At 36.1% G+C, this 19,625-nt stretch overlaps 1 protein-coding gene across 3 annotated transcripts in view; it reads left to right on the top strand.

The window, feature by feature from the left end:
• Positions 1-3,787: 3,787 nt before the first annotated feature.
• LOC123542516 (ornithine decarboxylase-like) overlaps positions 3,788-19,625 on the top strand; it is a 28,972-nt gene continuing 13,134 nt past the window's right edge. Inside the window, exons 1-2 of one of the 3 annotated variants that reach the window (XM_045328418.2) lie at positions 3,788-3,883; positions 5,352-5,480. In XM_045328418.2, the coding sequence (XP_045184353.2) occupies positions 5,379-5,480 (102 nt within the window). In that variant the 5' untranslated portion in view covers positions 3,788-3,883; positions 5,352-5,378. Of the gene's footprint in view, positions 3,884-4,045; positions 4,292-5,351; positions 5,481-19,625 lie in introns of those variants that run through there. The other 2 variants (XM_053543223.1, XM_045328432.2) reach the window with 2 other exon arrangements.

The raw sequence follows: 19,625 nt of genomic DNA, 5'->3' as shown, positions 1-19,625 counted from the left end.
TCTATGAAGATGTCGTATTCAGTGGAGATATATATATCTTGTCCTGATTGGTGTGAATAGAAATGAACATTACAGTGGCGTCAATAAAATCTAAGAGCAGCGAACAACTACAACAGGCCTGCGTTTTCTGCAGATAAGAAATGCCAATTTAGAATGACTGCTGGATGACGAAAGAATGTAAAAGGGCTCTTCTGACAGATACGCCCGAAAAGAGTGTTAACATAGTAAAATAAGAATTCACCATGAAACTGTGGAAAATTTCTTAAAAATGAGCAAAACAAGTGCTCAAAACTAAAGAACAGAAAGCAACAAAACAAAAGAAAAATGTAAACAGATGTAAACATCGTCCTATTTGTCATCATTGTGGATATGATGGAGAAATGGAAGACATGTTTTTATTTTACCATATTGTATTGCCTATATACATGCAAATAGATACAGAACATACAAGAAGCACTCTCAGTAAATAGTTGGAGCCTATAGCATTAGTCAGGCTTGCATTAATGCTAAAAAAATAGAGTATGGACCTGTATGGTTTGAAATTCGCAAGGTTTTGTTTAACTTACAAGGCTCTACTAACAACTAGGTGAAATGATTCATTTGTGAAATGAAAAAGCTGTGTTATACATGTTATAAACAGATTGGAAGCATTGTATGTTTACTGTTGGGTTGTAAAAATGTAAATTCTTTGTAAAATTGTAAAATTGCTTATTGTAACAATTTGCCCCAGACGCTGTAACAATTTACCCCAACGGTGGGGTATGTTGTTACATTTCACCAACATGGTACAACTATCTTTATCGGATAGAAATATTCTTCGTTTTATAATTAATAGTAAAAATTTGAAAATTGCAATGAATGAGCTTTACAAAGATAATAAGCTGGACAAAATCACAGGTGGCAGTAACGTACCTAGGATACAGTATGGGTCCATGGGCCATATGCACTTACATTTATTACAATTATAATGTTTTCTTAGGAAAAAAATGACAAAAAAGCCATTTTGAAAAAAATTTTGCTCCTGTGACAATGAGCCATCTACAAGGTAGATATGAACAGTTTCACACGTGCATTGCTACCAGGTCCGTATTTTTTTTTTCAAAACAATATTTCCTTATCAATGATTGGTCGCCTTTTCGGCAAGAGATTAATCTTGCAGAAAAACCTTACTTCAAAACCCAGTTCCAAACCGTTTACGCATCACGAGCGAGCAACGGCGTACAAAACGATAGTGATTTCTCCACCCGAAAAAATCCCACACATTTTTCGCACCGAAGTTCCCCACTAAAACACATCAAGTACTCCGTCCCAGTTAAAATAACGTTACAACCGGACAGAATTGGCCAAATGCAAACTAACGAGACCGAACATCAGGTTTAACTCTTCATAATTACTTAAAATTTGCAATTTAACTTTTTCGCTTTCGAAAATTACCTTCGCCTGCCATGATTACCGTTGACAAAACGGTGGTTGTAAAGAACGTTTTCATTGGCGGAGACAGTTTACGTATTTCAAACGTAGCGATAAAATCCAAAGAGTACCCGAATATAAACAAGCAGCGATGGCTCACGAAGATTATTTACCAAATTCCAATAAATAACAACTGGTAAGTAATAAAGTAGAATTGAACCTTATTTTTAGTCTTGTTAGTTTACATTTAGCATATTCTGACTGCTTGTAGCGCAACTTTTAACTGACAAGGTGTACTTGATTTGTTTTAGGGGGGAGACTTCGGTGTGAAAAATGTGTGGGATTTTTTCGGGTGGAGAAATCACTATCGTTTTGTACGCCGTTGCTCGCTCGTGATGCGTAAACGGTTTGGAATTGGGTTTTGAAGTAAGGTTTTTCTGAAAGATTAATCTCTTGCCGAAAAGGCGGCCAATCATTGATAAGGAAATATTGTTTTGAAAAAAAAAATACGGACCTGGTAGCAATGCACGTGTGAAACTGTTCATATCTACCTTGTAGATGGCTCACTGTCACAGGAGCAAAATTTTTTTCAAAATGGCTTTTTGTCATTTTTTTCCTAAGAAAACATTATAATTGTAATAAATTTAAGTGCATATGGCCCATGGACCCATACTGTATCCTAGGTACGTTACTGCCACCTGTGGACAAAATCGGTTAAATAATTCATCCGATACAATATAAAATATGAAAAATGTAACAACTATCCCCGGTCTCCCCTATTTACTACTACGATGCTTCGATACAATATATTCTAACAATCACTATAACCAACGTTTAGTCTATGAAAACAGGAGTAACGTGCGGTTATTCAGGAAATAAATTTTGTGTCCACTCCCTATTTTTTTTTTTGGCGGGGGTTGCCCTTGTCCATCCGTCAGTCCGTCCGTCCGTCGGAACGAGCCCGCATTTGTATACTTAAGTGGCTATAGGAACAATAGGTAACTGTACTTTTTCTTTGACGTCATTCATTCCGTAAGGCTTTTATGTGGCTATGTTTTCTTTTACGTGGCTAAAAGAACAATTGAGAGAATAAAAGAGTAGCCACATAAATACCCATATGTAGGAACGGACGTCCGTCCATTCGTCCGCCTGTCCAAAATTTTATCATTCATGTCTCAAAAAGTATTTGACCCAGAATCATCAAACCTCACAGGATTGTTATTCAGCACGGGAAGCAGTGCACTAGGGGTTTTAATTTGGATCTCACACAATCAGACTAGAGTTATGGCCCTTGACTTAGTAAAAAGAATATGCATAAAAAGGCATATGTCTAAAAAGTATATTACATAGGGCCATGAAACATCATTGGAATTGTTGTGCACATGGAATTTAGGTTTTTTTCACTTTGCTTGACCAAAGTTATGGCTCTTGAATTGTATGTCAAAATATATTTGACCTAGAGTCATAAAACATTATAGGATTGTTTTATAGCCTTTGAAGTTTTGCACCAAGTGTTCTCTTTGGGATTTTACCCAGCTAGGCCAGAGTGTTGGCCCTGCACTTAAAAATACACTTAAAGTTCATAAGTTTAAAATATTAAACTTGAGTCATAAAACCATATACAGTGACAGGAGTGGGGGGCACCCATCTAGTCTGTGTAATTTCTCCTTTAATTACGTACAATTACTTACTTAAAATCACAACGTTGCGGAAATTCCCTACATATTAAAAACAGACTATGTCTGATAAGGCAATTAGATCTATGGGTAATGGGTCTATGAGTTCGATTCCCGGGCGATATGTATGTTCTCCGTGATGATTTGGTAATATACATTGTGTCTAAATTCATTTGTCCTCCTCCCCCGATTCCTACAGAGAAGCTGGCAGTTACTTGCGATGAACGGGCTAGTTCTGATCAAGACTCCATGAACATTGCTCCGGTTAACTGCCCGCAATAACCTAACTGAAATACTGTTGACACAATACAAACTTGTTTGATAAATTTGATAATTTAACTAATTCATATTCCAAAACTTAAACAGTGGATCTCATATTAAAGAAATTTACTTTTTGTCTGTAGAGCTGAAAATATGTTTTTCGTATTTAATTTCGTCTTCAATTTTCGAAATAATCACGTGTTCATTGCATAAAGTACAGACCTTAGACATTTTCACGCTACAGGTAAACTTTCTCATGTCTTTAGGCCGTCATGTAAAAATAAGAATCGAATCATTTAAAAGGAAAACACCGGACAGGAAACAAACCATTTGATGTTCACGATTTATCACATAATTCAATATATTTAGCTTATGTGAGTTCGTTATCTAAATGTTACACAGATGTGTGTCATAAACGGTATACCATGTTATATTCACATCACGTCTGTTACGATCTAATACGAGCGGTAACTGTGCAACGAAACATTTATATTCGTATTATTTATGAAACAATATTACAACACTACAACACAAAGGTATACATTAACTTTCTGTAACAGTACACTGATAATGTATATTTATATTCGTAAAAGATACTACTATTTAGTCGAGTCACATTTCGGATATGACAGTTTAACATAAATTAACCCTGTTTAAAAAAGTCATTTGAGCCTTTAAGATTAAGTCTTTGTCAGCATAAAATTCTCTTTATACCAAAAAAAGGTTTAAATTAGTATGTGCATATCAAATTTAGATATAATCACCGGGATATTATCTAATGAAACGTAGCTGTTCAATTTACTTAAATTTCGAAAGCTATACTATCTTCATATGTTCTGCTTGAGAGCCCGATGTACTTTATGTCTCTTTAACAAAATTATACACAGTACTGCACAGTCATTCATATGTACTGGAATATTTAGTTCACACTGTTAGCTTTTCAGGCAAGTGTTGTTTTATAAATTATTTGTAATTTTTTGATATACTTCTTCCGTTTTCTTCTCTTCTCTTAAACTAATATATTCATCAAGCTTGTGTTAATTGCGGGTTTAAATGAAGTAATTTGCGATTTAAATGAAGATCAAAGGGACTAGACTCCAGATTTTGGATAAAATAATCTTTCTTTGCAATTAAAGTTTGATCATTATGCCTTATTCCTTCTGCTATTCGTAATGGATTATTTGAGCCATGCCATGGGAAAACCAACATAGTGGGTATGCGACCAGCATCGATCCAGACCAGCCTGCGCATCCGCGCAGTCTGGTCAGGCTCCATGCTGTTCGCTTTTAAAGCCTATTGGAATTGGAGAAACTGTTAGCGAACAGCATGGATCCTGACCAGACTGCGCGGATGCGCAGACTGGTCTGGATCCATGCTGGTCGCACACCCACTATGTTGATTTTCCCATGGCACGGCTCATTTTATAATCTGATATTTTTATAGTTACCATCCTGAAATGCTGCCACTAAACGTCCATTATTCAGACTAGCCATGCATGAACCTTGGAACATGGAGTTTTGTTTCTAAACTGTCTTAAAATGCTAAATCAAGAGAGAAAACAACATGTCTGAGTCGGGAATCGAACCTGGGTTGTCTCGGCTATGAAAACTTTCCCACCATCTTGGCCAATATACAACGGTGGAAATAACGACCTTTAATTTATATAATGTTTTCCAATTAAGGCAGATTTCCGTCAGTACCCCGTGACTTTGAATGGAAGTTACTACAGTCAGTTAGTTCTTATGTGTTTCAATAACATATAATCTGCCAGTTACTACGTTTCAAAGTTTTCTTTTGAATTAATAGAAATAATTTTCAAATGTCTTAACATATTTCTTTTTTACTTTTATGTCGTATGATCCTGAGGTCAGTCCTTTTTAAAGTAAACTGTTAATTCATATTCCGCAAAGAATGACCTATGACATGTTAGAACTTTAATAATCCTGTATGATGGACAAGTTAACTTTGACGTGCTGTTAAACACGACGAATGATGCTTTTTCAGATTAATAGTTATAGGTGAATTTCCAAAATGGAGGCATATATACAGCAGAACATTCCTGTCAACCTTCACCCCGAAAGAAGAACTAAGCTTGACGTTATTCAGAAGTTTGTGGCAGACATGGAACGTGAAGTGAGTATAACAAAAGGAATAGTTGCAGCAGATTCATTCGTTGTAAAGGAATGTAATATAATATGCAACATAGCAACTGTTTCTAAATTCGGTTTCATTGACTCAGTACTTTTCTTAGAGGGAGGGGGTAGATTATGCATCAGTATTTATGTCTGCTGGCTTCAGCTTAAGGTGACATCAACGCTTATTGAATCTTAACCAAAAAGAGATATCATTTCCAAATGATTACTTGTCAATATAAGGAAATATTTTTCTTCGGAGAGTGAGGATATTAAACATGCTGCAATTTTGTTTATCTATTAAATAATAAATAGTAAAATCGTGTTTTACTGTATCTTGAAACCAATACGAATAGGTCATATCCCAAATCTATATCAGTCTACGATAATGCTGATGATCATATAGCAAATAAAGGCTTTCGTCCTACATCGGTTTCTATAGAATCACAAGCGATCGGAGACCTCGAAAGGTGCAGTTATAATCAATGACTGGATGGATAGAAACAAACTGAAAATGTACACTTCCAAAACTGAATTTATTATGTTTGGTAGCAGACCTCAATTGAACAAGTGGTTTACAAATTCCACTAATATTGCTGGTGATCATGTTATATTTATATTTTATATATTTGGGTTTTACGGTGCACCAACGCAGTATAGGTTATATGGCGCCAAACAGGACTACAAATTTTAGTTTCACATCTCATTTAGATCTAAATAAAAACATGAGGTATGGAATCAAAGTTTGCATACCTGCTGGATTCACAGAGTTGCAGCAAAACCAAGTGCTAAGACACGATTTCACGAATTTCTAGTACTTTAATATTATAGCGTCAATGACTCTGTCCGATATAAATGGTTTTAAATTTAATTGAACAGAGTTCCACTTAAACGGGTGCCGGGGGATTGTGAATGCTATCTGACAGCTAGATTCAATTCAATCGAATTAGGTTTGCTATCATACCTTGTCATGATATATATATATATAATTTTTTTTGCTTTGCTTTTAAATTATTTTATATAAGTTTATTCTCATACTCTTCAACTACAAAATTGCTTCATTTTTATTTATCTATTTCTTGGCGCGTGCGTGCGTGCGTGGTCGAGGTTAGGACACATAGATAGTATTTCAGGTAACTGTCTAGTTTTTGACGGTAACTGACCCTACGTCATTCAGTGGACATCATTCAAGGCATGAGTGTGGACAGGCCCCTTATAGAACCATCTGCTTCCCGTGTGCGAAATGGATGGCTTCCTCAAATAAAATATTTCTAAATTCAAGTCTAGAATCGTTTGAACCCACGATAGTTAGGAGCCAGTGGAAGTTAACCACTCAACAATGAAGGCTTCTTTGTTTGTATATATGACAGAAAGCATTTTCCTATTATCGAACATGATTTGTACTTTTCCGGAAGTTGACGTTTGGTTAATATCAAGACTGTACTTGTTCTTCAGTTAAAAATTTCTGTTAATAAATCTGTAATCATAGTACACATGGCAGCTCTTTGAAAGTTTACATAGAAATGAGAGTTATTTAGAAGACCTCTTCTTAAAAGCCAAGCCTAGATTCTAATGTCCTAAAAAGCTATACCCCTGTGTCAAACCTGCCGTTTCTGTCTAAAATCTTAAAAAAATGTGGTAGATTTTCGAAATGAAAATCATCTGAGGAACAATGAACTCCATGAAGTCAGTCAGTCTGCTTGTAAGAAATTCCACTCGACCGAAACCGCCCTATGAAAGTCCAAAATGGCATTCTTCAATCGTTGGATAAGAACAATGTGACTATTCTTGTGATGCTCGATCTCTCTGCAGCATTTGACACTATCGACCACGGGGCGTTGATTCATCGCTTTGGACCTCACATAAGTATTACAGGCAAGCCACTTGCATGGATGATTTCATACCTTAGTGACCGCTACCAGACCGTATGCATAGATGGTGAGCTATCACAACCAGTGCTCATGACGTACAGTGAACCACAAGGGGCCAAAGAACTACACAATGTACGCAAAACCAGTCGGAGCTATCTGCAGAAAGCACGGGTTGAACAATAATTTCTATGCGGACGATTCGCAGTTATATCAATCCTTCAAATCGATAAACAGAATGTCTGTTGAAGAGACCAGTCGTCGCGTTGTAAATTGTTTAAAGGATGTAGTAAGTTGGATGAATACCAACATGTTGAAACTCAATGCTGAAAAAAAACAGAATTAATCATATTTTCACCTGAACACAAAACACAATATGTTTCAAATATATCTGTGAAAGTGGACGGCTCTGAAATCAAACAATCAGGCAGTGTCAGGAACCTTTACTGGACTCGAACATGAGGATGGAGCAACAGGTGAATAGTGTGTGTAGGAATTGCTATGCACAATTTCGACAAATTAGTCACATCAGACAATATATAACCACAAAGGCAACCAATTCTGTAATCAACTCTATTTTACATCACGTTTGGATTATTGCAACTCTCTTCTGTATGGGAATCCAAAACAGTCAATGAACAAACTGCAATATGTCCAAAATACGGCAGCTAGAATCGTAACCAGAACATCCAGATACGACCATATAACACCTTTGCTGCGTGAACTACATTGGCTTCCTGTGCAGTGTAGGGTAGAATACAAAATTCTAACACATACATATAAGGCACAAGAAGATCAATCACCAGCTTATGCGAACATATTAAAAATATATACGCCATCCAGAAATATGAGATCGCGGAATAATGCATTAAAACTAGTGGTGCCCAAATGTCGGCCAGTGCGATTTGGTGTCAGGAGCTTTCAGACAGCAGCTGCGAGGTTGAGGTTATGGAATGCCCTTCTATCTGGCATAAGAGAGTGTAAGACCTTGCAAAGTTTCAAAAAAGCGCTAAAGACGCATTATTTCATACAATTCTTTAAATTACCTGGTAGAATATTGTAGGTACTCTGCCGGCCAATCAGTTACTCTAATCAAAAACTCTAGTGTGACAGAATAATATATACAGTGTTTTTTTCTGTGGGATGTATCATGGATGTTCTCAAGACCGTTTAGATGGGGATTGATCCAATGATCCGAGACGGTTTGCATGCTGTGATACATTTCACAGGCATCATGTTGGTTAATTCTGTCTGTTAAAAATGTAAGATATATTCTGTTCCCTTAACCTGTGTCGTTGATAGGTCAGTTAATGTTTTACGATATTGTATTTGGTTTCATGTTTTGATCTGCTTACCTTTAATTTAAAATGCTAGGTATTTTATTACCGTAAAGTAATTCTAAATTCTCTCTATAATAGTTCAATTAACATTTTTGTTGAACATTATATAAATGTTTTTATGTAAAACCACTTTTGAACGTATTTTTATATGAAAAGAGTGCTACATAAATGTGGTATATAATTAGAATAATAATAATAATAATAATAATAATAATTTAGTATCAAGCAGTTGAATTCTGCATTTCTATGGTAAATAAATTCTGTGAAAATATCCTTCGGTATGACAGAACGCAACCAAGCAACATACTAGCAGGTTCGGTTTGATCGAGTCTGTTCATGAGAGGTAATGAAATGTGCAAAACCCCTAACGCCCCTAAGCACCGGCTAGTGGGGCGCGAGGGTGTACTTTCCATCATCTCTCAAAACAGACTCACTCCAACCGCATCATTCTGCTACTATTTTGCATTCTGTGCTTTCAAAGGTAGAATGAATGCACTCAATCATTTCAGACAAACAGTGTCAAACATATTTCAGGCATTCATTTTGAAAAGTACAAAATATGTAGTAAACTGTCATAATTTTATCATCAGTCGCTGATCGGGTGTTCAACCGCAATAAAATTTTGAAGTTTACACTTTTGCACATTCAGTAAATGTTTGTAAATTTAACTTATAAATATCTCTTACATCAGTTCATAACTGAAATATCAAATTTAGATAAATATTAAGCCCGCAGTTTATGATGCATGTAAATTTTGTAAACAAATTACGGCATGCAATGATTGACTGGTTTAGTGGTATCTGACAGAAAACATACAGTATCTAACTAGTATAAAATAAAGCCAGTAGGCGTGTGCCGCATTGTACAAGTAGTGTAGGCTATAAGGCTGAAAATTTGGCCGAATTGTGCACTTTTTAGAAGAGCTTTGATCTTTATCTAATACAATACTACTATCACGGAACAGTTTAGATGTAGAACCCACCTCTACCAAGCCTTTTATGGTAAATAATAAGGGTCAGAGTTATGCCCCTTGAAATCGTTTATAAAAAGTATTAGTATACAACACCCACCATATACTTCTTTATGAAATACAAATTCCCAACATTTTATGCGAAATGTATGTCGGAGGAAATTATTAATCAGTCTGGGGGCTAAAAATTGAAACAGATATGCATGTATGAGAGTTACGGCCCTTGAATTTGTAAAATTATAGAAAAATTGGACAACACTTATAATGGTACATTTAATGTTTGATTTTTGAAAAGTTTTGTTTCGCTATCTTTCCGAAAACGATGTTGTAAGTAGTAAATGACATGTTGATTAGTTGTGAAGCCCTATTTTTATGCCCCCATTCTAAGAAGGAAGAGTATATTGTTTTTTAGAAGTCGGTCGGTCTGTCTGTCGATCTTTTAATATGTTGAACAATTGGTTTCCGGATGATAACCCAAGAAGGCTTAAACCTAGGATCATGAAATTTGATAGAGAAGTTGGTCAGTTTCAGCAAATTTATTTGTATTGATTTTGAGGTCGATAGGTCAAAGGTCAAGGTCACAGTGACCTGGAATAATTAAACAGTTTCTTGACGCTAATTTGTCAACGCTTGGTCCTAGAATCACGAAACTTAAAAGAAAGGTCGATCATGATTAGCAGATGATTTTTATTGATCTTGAGGTCAGTAGGTCAAAGGGCAAGATCACTTTGACGAAGAACAGGTCTACAGTTTTCAGATGATAACTCAAAAATGCTTGTCAAGAAAGTCGATAAGGAGGTTGGTCATGACCAGCAAATGATCTCTATCGATTTTTAGGTCACTTTGTCAATGGTTAAAGTCACAGTGACCCGGAACATTTAAACAGTTTCTGGACAATAACTTGGAAACGCTTGGACCTAGAATCACGACATTTAATAGAAAGGTTGATCATGACCAGCAGATGACCACTACTGATATTGAGGTCAGTAGGTCAAAGGTCAAGGTCAAATTGATGAAGAACAGGTATACCGTTTCCAGATGATATCTCAAGGATGTTTTGGCATAGGCTTTTGAAAGTTGATAAGGAGATTTGAAACGACAAACAGATGATCTCTGTCGATGTTGAGATCAGTAGGTCAAGATCACAGGGATCCAGAACAGTCAAACAATTTCTGGACGATGACTTGAGAACCCTTAGGCCTAGAATCGCGAAACTTTATCGGGTGGTTGATCATGACCAAAAGATGACTCCTATTCATTTTGAGACCAGTAGGTCAAAGGTCAAATTCACAGCGATCCGGAACAGTTGAACCGTTTCCGAATGATAACTTGAGTACGCTTAGGATTAGAATCACGAAATGAACGAAACTTGATAGGGTGGTTGATCATGACCAGCAGATGACCCCTGTTGATTATGAGATCAGTAGATCACAGGTAAAACATTGACCCAGAACAGTTAAAATATTTTGTCAAATAACAAGAAAATGCTTTGGTCTAAAGTCAGATTTGATCTAGAAGTCATTTATGACTTGCATATGACTTTTATTTTGATTTGATGTCAGTACGTCAAATGTTCAGTGCACAATGACCGAATAGGTTCATTTTTTTGTGCAGTTACTGAATGCATCAAGGGTTTGAGGGGGGGGGGGGGGGGGATTTCGTGATGTACGAGCTTTTTTTCAGTATTTTAAATCTGTCTGTCTGTCCGTCTGTCCGTGTATCTTTGGCTGTCAGTGTCCGACACATATCAGATTTTTGCTTTCAGCACCGTTATTTCAGGTTTTTGTACTTAAGAAATATCCGACAATTTGTTCGCAAGGTCAAGAACAATTTTAAACCTTCAGATCAAGGTCAGATGCAAGTAAAGGAATATTAAAAACATAAACACAATTATTGGCCATAAGTTTGTCACCATTACAAATATTTAAGATGTTCCCTTAATGTAAGCATTGCAGGACATAATTGCAAAAAGACTTAGCCGTTTAATAAAACAATATCTATCTAGTGACATTTGAAATTCAAGTTAATCAGGAGTCATAAACAAAAATAATCTTTTAGTATCCGCAACGCAAAGTATAAAATGTTTGGTTATAAATGAACATGTCAAAGCCTTGTCTTCATACATGCATACATGTATATTGGACCATACCAAATTGATTAATAGTTCTTCGGAAAATTTTCAAAAAAAAATGGATGCGAGCGAGCGAAATTTTCTTTTTTTTCTCTCAATTTTGATTTTTTCAGAGGCGGGTAGCTTTTACATGGAGCGAGCCGGTATTTTTTTTTTTTTTTTTTTTTTTGCAGTTATGATTATACATGAAGTTAACATTTCTTTAAGAATAACACAGAACTTAAACATTTACAGTGTGACTAAGACAGTAGATAGCTTTTCTGTATGTTTTAAAGACTACATGAATGGTTTTGCAAATAACTTCTTGCCAAAACTCACTGAATCACTTTGTTTTTATTTTGTATTTATAATTACTGAGGGATGAGTGTCTTATTTTTAATTTTGATTGTTCTACATTAATCTGAAGGCGTGCCCATTTAACGGAAGAGGATGAGGAATATTTAAGTCAAAACAGGCACCCAAGTGGAATAACATATCTTCTGAAACCCAGTTAGATGGCTTCGACACATGAGCAACTTTGTGCCCCTAGAGAAACTCCAAACGGTAGAGGTGAGGGGAAAGTAAAATTTCTTAACAGATAAGCTTAGCTTAAGTTTTTGTGGTAGAGGTTCATTTCAGTCAAAAATGATAACAGACGGACAAAAAATGATCCCAATATGGCCACTCTTTAAAAGTGTTATTTGTTGTGCTTTGACTGACCAAGAAATTTTGAGTTGGGAAGGTCTGTTTTTTCAGATTTTTTCTTTCAATCAATTCACAGCCAATTAATATACAAACAGGGAAAATTGGGGTTACAATACGACAGAAATTATTTTTTATATCTACACAACTTATTTGAAAAGCTAAACATTTTTTAAAAATGAATATATGCATTTTGATAGAATATCTGACTGTCGTACTAAAGAAGTTACTTCAAAACGATTTGGGCCCCGAGACAATTAATGAGATGGATCAGTCAGGATCTGTGAACAAACTTTTTTTCAAGAAAGCACTGGCTTTGGCTCTAGATCTAAAATATTTAACTAAACACACTGATAACAAATGGTTTGAAAACTTTATCTGAACAATATTTCTACGTTTAATCCAAATATTTTCAATTTGAATCCCCGTGGCCGTGCACGTCTTACAAGTCGGGCTTTGTTCTTTTCACTGTATAATTTGAACAATCGTAGAACGCGCCTACTTCATCACCTACCGGCACATCGAAATGCCATATGTGGCACTAGCACAGACTCTCCAGATTTAAAACAAATGATGAACAACACCATAATTCCTGACTTTTTTAGTTTGTGTCATCAGCTACAAGTATTACGAAAGCATGGATTCCGATCAATATCACTTTGACGCATTAAAACAGCGATAAAACCTGTTTACTGTTTTCATTTCGGACCGCGTAATAGAAAAACATTTTTTTTTTCGGCGATTTTTATGTACGTGCGGGCGAGTGATTTTTTTTTCTTTTTCTCGGGAATGAAATCATTGATGCGGTAGTTCCGACGAACGACAAATCAATTTGGTATGGCCTTGAGCTTAATATGAAAACGATTGTCACTCTGAATCTACAAAATGAGTCGCCAGGTGATAAGAGGGGTGAGGGGGTGGAGGGGAATTGGCCCTTGTAATTATTCACATTTTCATGTTCTATGTATCGACACTTACCGGTGACCGTGGCACAGTGGTTAAGGCGTCCTACTCGGGATCAGGAGGTCGAAGGGGGATGTTTGTCATGGGACTCGTTCCGAAAAGTCCGGTTCGTGAGCCACGAGCAAGTTAGATGAACGGTTACCGACTTCTATCCGCCCGGCCCTTCGCAAAGTGCTAGGAGTTGGGAGGCAGGTGGTACGCACACTAAATGTGTCTCATAAACCGAATTGGCTAGCCCTTTTAAAAGGGGTGACACGATAATAAGCAAGACCTTTACCCTTGTCTTTTATAAAATAGACATTAGAAATGCGCAGAAACATCAGTGCCGTAACAAGCCCTGAAAAAAACACGGAGGCAGAATTCATATATTTGTATTATAATGTGTGTATGAATTATTGTTTTGTAATTGATTTTATTTACTTTTAATGTCCATTCAATGTACATCTATTACATATATATATTGCATTTCAATTTTATCTTAAAGTTAAACATGTAACCAATTTGCCGGGTCACGAATTCTGTTTGCAATGTTGTAACAACAGGTGTTATATGTATGCTACATCACGTTCCTTATTAACAGTATCCTTGTATTTTTCAAGCTTTATCACGTGCGTTTAAACTTTAGTAATATGTTAATTCAGACGTAGTATATATGATGTCTATCTAATCAATATTCTAGCTAGTACGTGATGTGTAATGTCTGCCTTTCCTCCAAAGTAGATAAAAATTATAACTTAAATGCCAATCAGAGATGTTTTACTGTAAGTCCTTTGGACGAAATCTAATTGTGAGACCCCAAGATATAGTCTATGTGCTATAAAAATTTGTGTTCTAAGATTCGTTATCATGTTTCTGTTCTGATTTTATATGAGTAAACATGAAGTAAGAATATAAGTTGTAGTAAACCTTGTAACTGAACTTGTTGTTAGCAGCTATACAATTAAGGGTGTGACTACGCTATAGTGTTTCATGGGTAGGTACAAACTGCGATTTTACAATTCGTCAGTTAATTTGAACATTTTTTTTTCTTCAACCATAGAAAGCACGTGGAGTTGTAGCATATGTTAATGCAGTGCTACAGGGGCCCATCCTGAGATTTTCTGTGAAATTCTGCAAGACAAAATGGTGTATTTTAGTTATTTCAGATAAAACAGTCTCGACAAAACATTTCAGAAATGTACTCACAACTCGTCTGCAATATTGAAGCCAAATTGAGGTCTTGTAAAGTTTTGAAACTATACAATACAACTGTGTTAGTTTCAAGCGATTTCAGACAAAATCTGAGCGAAATGTCACACTACTTGCTTACATAATTGGAGTACACGTAGAGGGTTGTGTTCGGGGTCAAAGCTGTGCATTTTAAACAACCTTAGAAAGAAAATATGAGAAAATAAGGTTAAAATGTTTGCATTAGTCGCCTGCATAATTGGTATACAAGTAAAGATGGGATTTCATGGGTCTTCCCTAAGAGTACTTTGATATTATAAAAGACAAAATGGTGCATTTTAAGACATCTGTGATAAAAAATTTGAGAGAATCAGTTTGAAATGTACACATTTCCCGGCTGCATAACTAGAGTAGAAACAGAGATGGAGTCCAGGGTCCTCCCTGCGTAATTTTAAATTGATAGAAGATAAATGGGACATTTACACCATCTCCGACAAAAAAACCTTAGCAAATCAGGTTAAAGTGTACGCATACGACTACTCGTCTGTGTAATTTTAGTAAAATTAGAAGTGGAGTTCGGGCCCCTCTTAGAGAAATGTGGAAAATTCAATGAAGAAAACAGGTAGTGGGCTCAGAAATTCTTAAGTTCCACAAGAAAATGGTTCGTTTTTAAAGCCAGATCATGAAATTGTTATTAAAACTTTGTGTGATTGACTAGCAAATGTACAAAATTAAATGCTTATAATATTATGAGAAATGATTAGAGGGAAATGTGTGACTATGTTTAGGAGTTACCGTTGACTCTACAATCGCACAAGAACCAAAACTCAGTGTCTCTTTCGTAAGCCAGTGTACAATAAATCAAGTCAAGATATCATTTCCATCAATATGTATACTGACGAGATAAAGAAACGCCTCATTGAAATTTGGGGTTTTTTTTCCTAACGCTTTTAATTGTTGTGAAATGTAGTAAATCTACATGTACTCTGACCGACAAACACAGTGAACAAAAACTCGCGCGATTTCATTCAGCCATTTGTTCACTTCATGTACCTGGTCATGATTTCCTCGTGCAGTCCGTGCATGTAAACCATGTGGTATGATTGAAGGATTTTTGCACATGTACATGTGTAATACGACACACAACCATATTTTCAGCTATTCTCTGAAAAAAACATTAGTTTTCGTAATGCCGAGGCTGAATTCTGAAGAGAGGGCTCAGGTTTTGGCTATGCTTGAATGTGGGCGAACGCAGGAACAAGTTGCTAGACGTTTTAACGTCTCTCGTTCGACAATTGTGCGTCTTATTCGACGTGTTAGAGACACGGGAACGTCTATCGATAGACTACGTTCAGGTAGACCGCGTGTAACGTCAATACGACAGGATAATTATATACGTCAACGTCATTTACGTGACAGATTTGTGACGGCGCAATCTACGTCACGTATAGTTGTAGGTAACCGTGGACGTACAATTAGTCGACATACAGTGAGAAATCGACTCAGAGAACGCGGAATTACCTGTCGTAGGCCCTACCGCGGTCTAATTCTAACGTTACGCCACCGTCACCAACGTCTTATTTGGGCCCGCAACCATCGCGGCCAGCGTTGGCAGAACGTAGTATTCAGTGACGAGTCGCGTTTCAACTTGTGGAACGCCGACGGACGTATCCGTGTCTATAGACGACGCCATGAACGCTACACAAACAGTTGCGTTTTGGAGCACAATCGTTACGGTGGAGGTGGAGTAATGGTGTGGGCAGCAATCAACCATAGGTTTAAGTCCCAACTCGTCGTTTGCCAAGGTAATCTCACAGCCAGGTGTTACATCAACCAGATATTACGTCATGTAGTTGTCCCTTTATTCCGTCAACGTCAAGGATTAGTCTATCAGCACGACAACGCGCGACCTCACGTTGCACGCGTCACCAGGGACTTTCTACAAGCTAGAAACATTAATGTTTTACCTTGGCCGGCGTGTTCACCGGACTGCAATCCGATTGAACACGCGTGGGATTATCTCGGACGGCGGTTACGCCAACGTCAACCCCAGCCAGCAAACGTCCGGGAACTGGTAGCATCGCTGCACCAGGAGTGGGCCAGAATCCCACGGTATCTGTTACGCAACTGGTGCGGCTCTATGAGGCGTCGCCTTGCTGCTGTGGTTGCTAGCAGAGGTGGCCACACGCGCTACTGATTTTTCTAATGCATTTCTCCGACCGGGCTATTAAAATTCAAGATTTAAGCATAATGCGACAATGAAATGATTTCTTATTGACCATAAATTCTTGTAAAGCATCTAATTTGCGAATGGAATTGTTCTTTTCTAATTTTGAATCACGGTTAACGAAAAATTGTATACCGAGTTTGAATGAGGCGTTTCTTTATCTCGTCAGTGTATATATGACTCGGCCATTTCTTGATTGGACACATCAAAATGAGTTTTCAGTACACAGAAATCCTAAAATGGACAAAGAAATATTTACATCTACGAAGGGGATTTGAATAAACCATTAACAAAAATGCCTGAGTATATAGACATAGACAAATCAGGAAAGATATTTTTATCAAATGTATCTGTTTTGTTTAGAGCGAAAACAGAACTTTTATAGATATATCAAATATAAAAAAGAAAGATATGTATACTTTTTTATATAAAACTTGTCGTTTTCTATTCAGCCCGTTAAACAATTTCATTTCGTCGGTGATAACATCTGAAACTCGTCTTCAATTATTCTGCGATATACGTGATAACTTCAGTATGTATCAGATGTAAATGATGCCCATTGTTTTACTATGTGGCTTTTAGTGTTTCGTGATGTTGCATTGGCCTTCGCATGGTTTAGGCAACACGTTTCTTTGTGTCGTCCTGGCAACACACCTCAAACATCATAACAAAATTTTACAAGTGTGTGGGGTTTTTTTGGTATGCGCACAACTTTACAAAACAAACGATAAAGATACACAGAACTCGCCCATAAAGATACATTTAACTTCGAGAGCTCGTTTTATAACATCGAGGGATTCTAAACTGTCGGGAGAAATTGTTTCTTTTTTTGTGCATAAAGAAAACGTCGGTAAGAGGACTGTACTGGTTACTCCAAGGAAAGACGGCTTTGTGTGTTCGTAGCTATACACTGGACACGTTTAAAGAACCAGATTGTCTATTCACAAAGAACTAAGCAAGTTAACCGACAAGCAGTATCCAAAGGGATTTCTCTCTCTCCCTTTTTTAAATTATTATTATTATTATTATTATTATTATTATCATCATCATTATATCCCATATTTATAAGCACTCTTTCATATAAAAATACGCTCAAGTGCTTTAACATAAACAACACTATAATAATGTTCAATACAAATGGTAATTGAACTATTATAAAACAGTTTAAAATTACATTACGATAGTAAATACCTAGCATTTTAAATTTGATGTAAGCAGATCTAATCATGAAACAAAATACAATATCGTAAAAAATCATTAACTAACTGATCTATTAAAGACGATTAATTTCGTGCCCTGCTAGGCTTCGTTTGTGCTATGTAAAGCGTCCTTGCATATTTATCATGGAAAGGCGCTATAAATGTGGTAAAATAATAATGATAATGATGAAACGTCATCCGGTTGCTCAAACTTACATATCAATTATTTATCAAATTTTTCCAGCTAGATGGAAGAATGAAAACAATTTTGCAGAAATATTCTAAAAATAAAATTGGAAAAACATGCCACGGCCTTCAAAGACATATCTAGCAATAACATCTTCGTACTGTAAGAAATGGAAATTTGTTTAATTTTTTCAATCAGTAATAAAAAAAATATTGGGTTTCCATAATGCAGTGAAGTCATGTTCACGTGACTGAGATACTTGATAAAACGATAATATTGCGCTGGAAGACTTCAGCGGGTACGTACATTCACTTACATTCACCCTGCAGTTTTTCTACACAAACATAGAACAATATAACGTTACGTAGCTCTAATCACCACAGACATTCAAGTTAAGTACATTTTATATTTGGCATTTAAATACATTTTCTAGAGGGGAAAAAAAACACTATAAACTGACATAGACTACTTTCAGCTTCAGTGTGACCACAGGGGCAGAACGACGAATACTACCTCGTTCCTTATTTGAGCACTTTCTCAAGAATCGCGCATTTCGAGTAGTAACAAAGTCGTAAAGGTCATTTTGATACTTTGCCTTATTTCATATAACGTCTTACGGGCTATCATCTGCATGATTTTTAAGTATTTGTCAATATTACAAATGAATACGTGCATACTTGCAATAAATACTATTTGTCCACGTTCCAGTTGTTTTTGTCAAAGCTTCTGAACATTGTATGAAAACAGGGCAATGAAATTGTTAACTAAAAAGTTTAAAGATCAATCTATTTGCGTACATTGACTTTTTATCCACTTTTATGTTAATTCTAGTTGGCACGGCTCCAACCTTAATCTTTACATGCTTTTTTTTACAAAAAAAATAAATATATACCCCTTTTTTACATGCAGATGCTTAAATCAATAAATTTCGACACGGTCCAAAATTTGAACAAACACAAACAAATATATGTTTTCGCATCAGCATTTAAAGACAAATACTTATACCAGAATTTTTTAGAATTGACAAAAAATAAAAAAAGTTATGAAAAGTACAATGAAAATCTCCACTGGTAAATTTTCCTAAAAATCGGCCTATATTTTGTAAAATACTTCATGCAGCGATTGGTTCTACATCAAAATTGTAATATTATGATACAATACGCGAGAATCATACAAATCTGAAACTCTTCTAAAAAGTGCACAATCATCTGGCTTATAGCCTACACTAAAGACAAAGTTAAGGTATTAGGCCCCTAATAGTAATGTTTAAAAAATGGCATTTGCTTGGTATATTCTTACACTTGGCCGTAATTTGCACTTTTTTGCAAATTTTTAAAAACTTTTACCGTCCCCGTTTTTTTATAAATTTTGTGTAATTTATGGTATTTCCTAAACCCAAAGTAGAGAAAAATT

This window comes from Mercenaria mercenaria, chromosome 1 (assembly GCF_021730395.1).
Source record: "Mercenaria mercenaria strain notata chromosome 1, MADL_Memer_1, whole genome shotgun sequence".
Classification (NCBI taxonomy): domain Eukaryota; kingdom Metazoa; phylum Mollusca; class Bivalvia; order Venerida; family Veneridae; genus Mercenaria; species Mercenaria mercenaria.
This window is presented reverse-complemented; position numbering and strand designations above follow the sequence as displayed.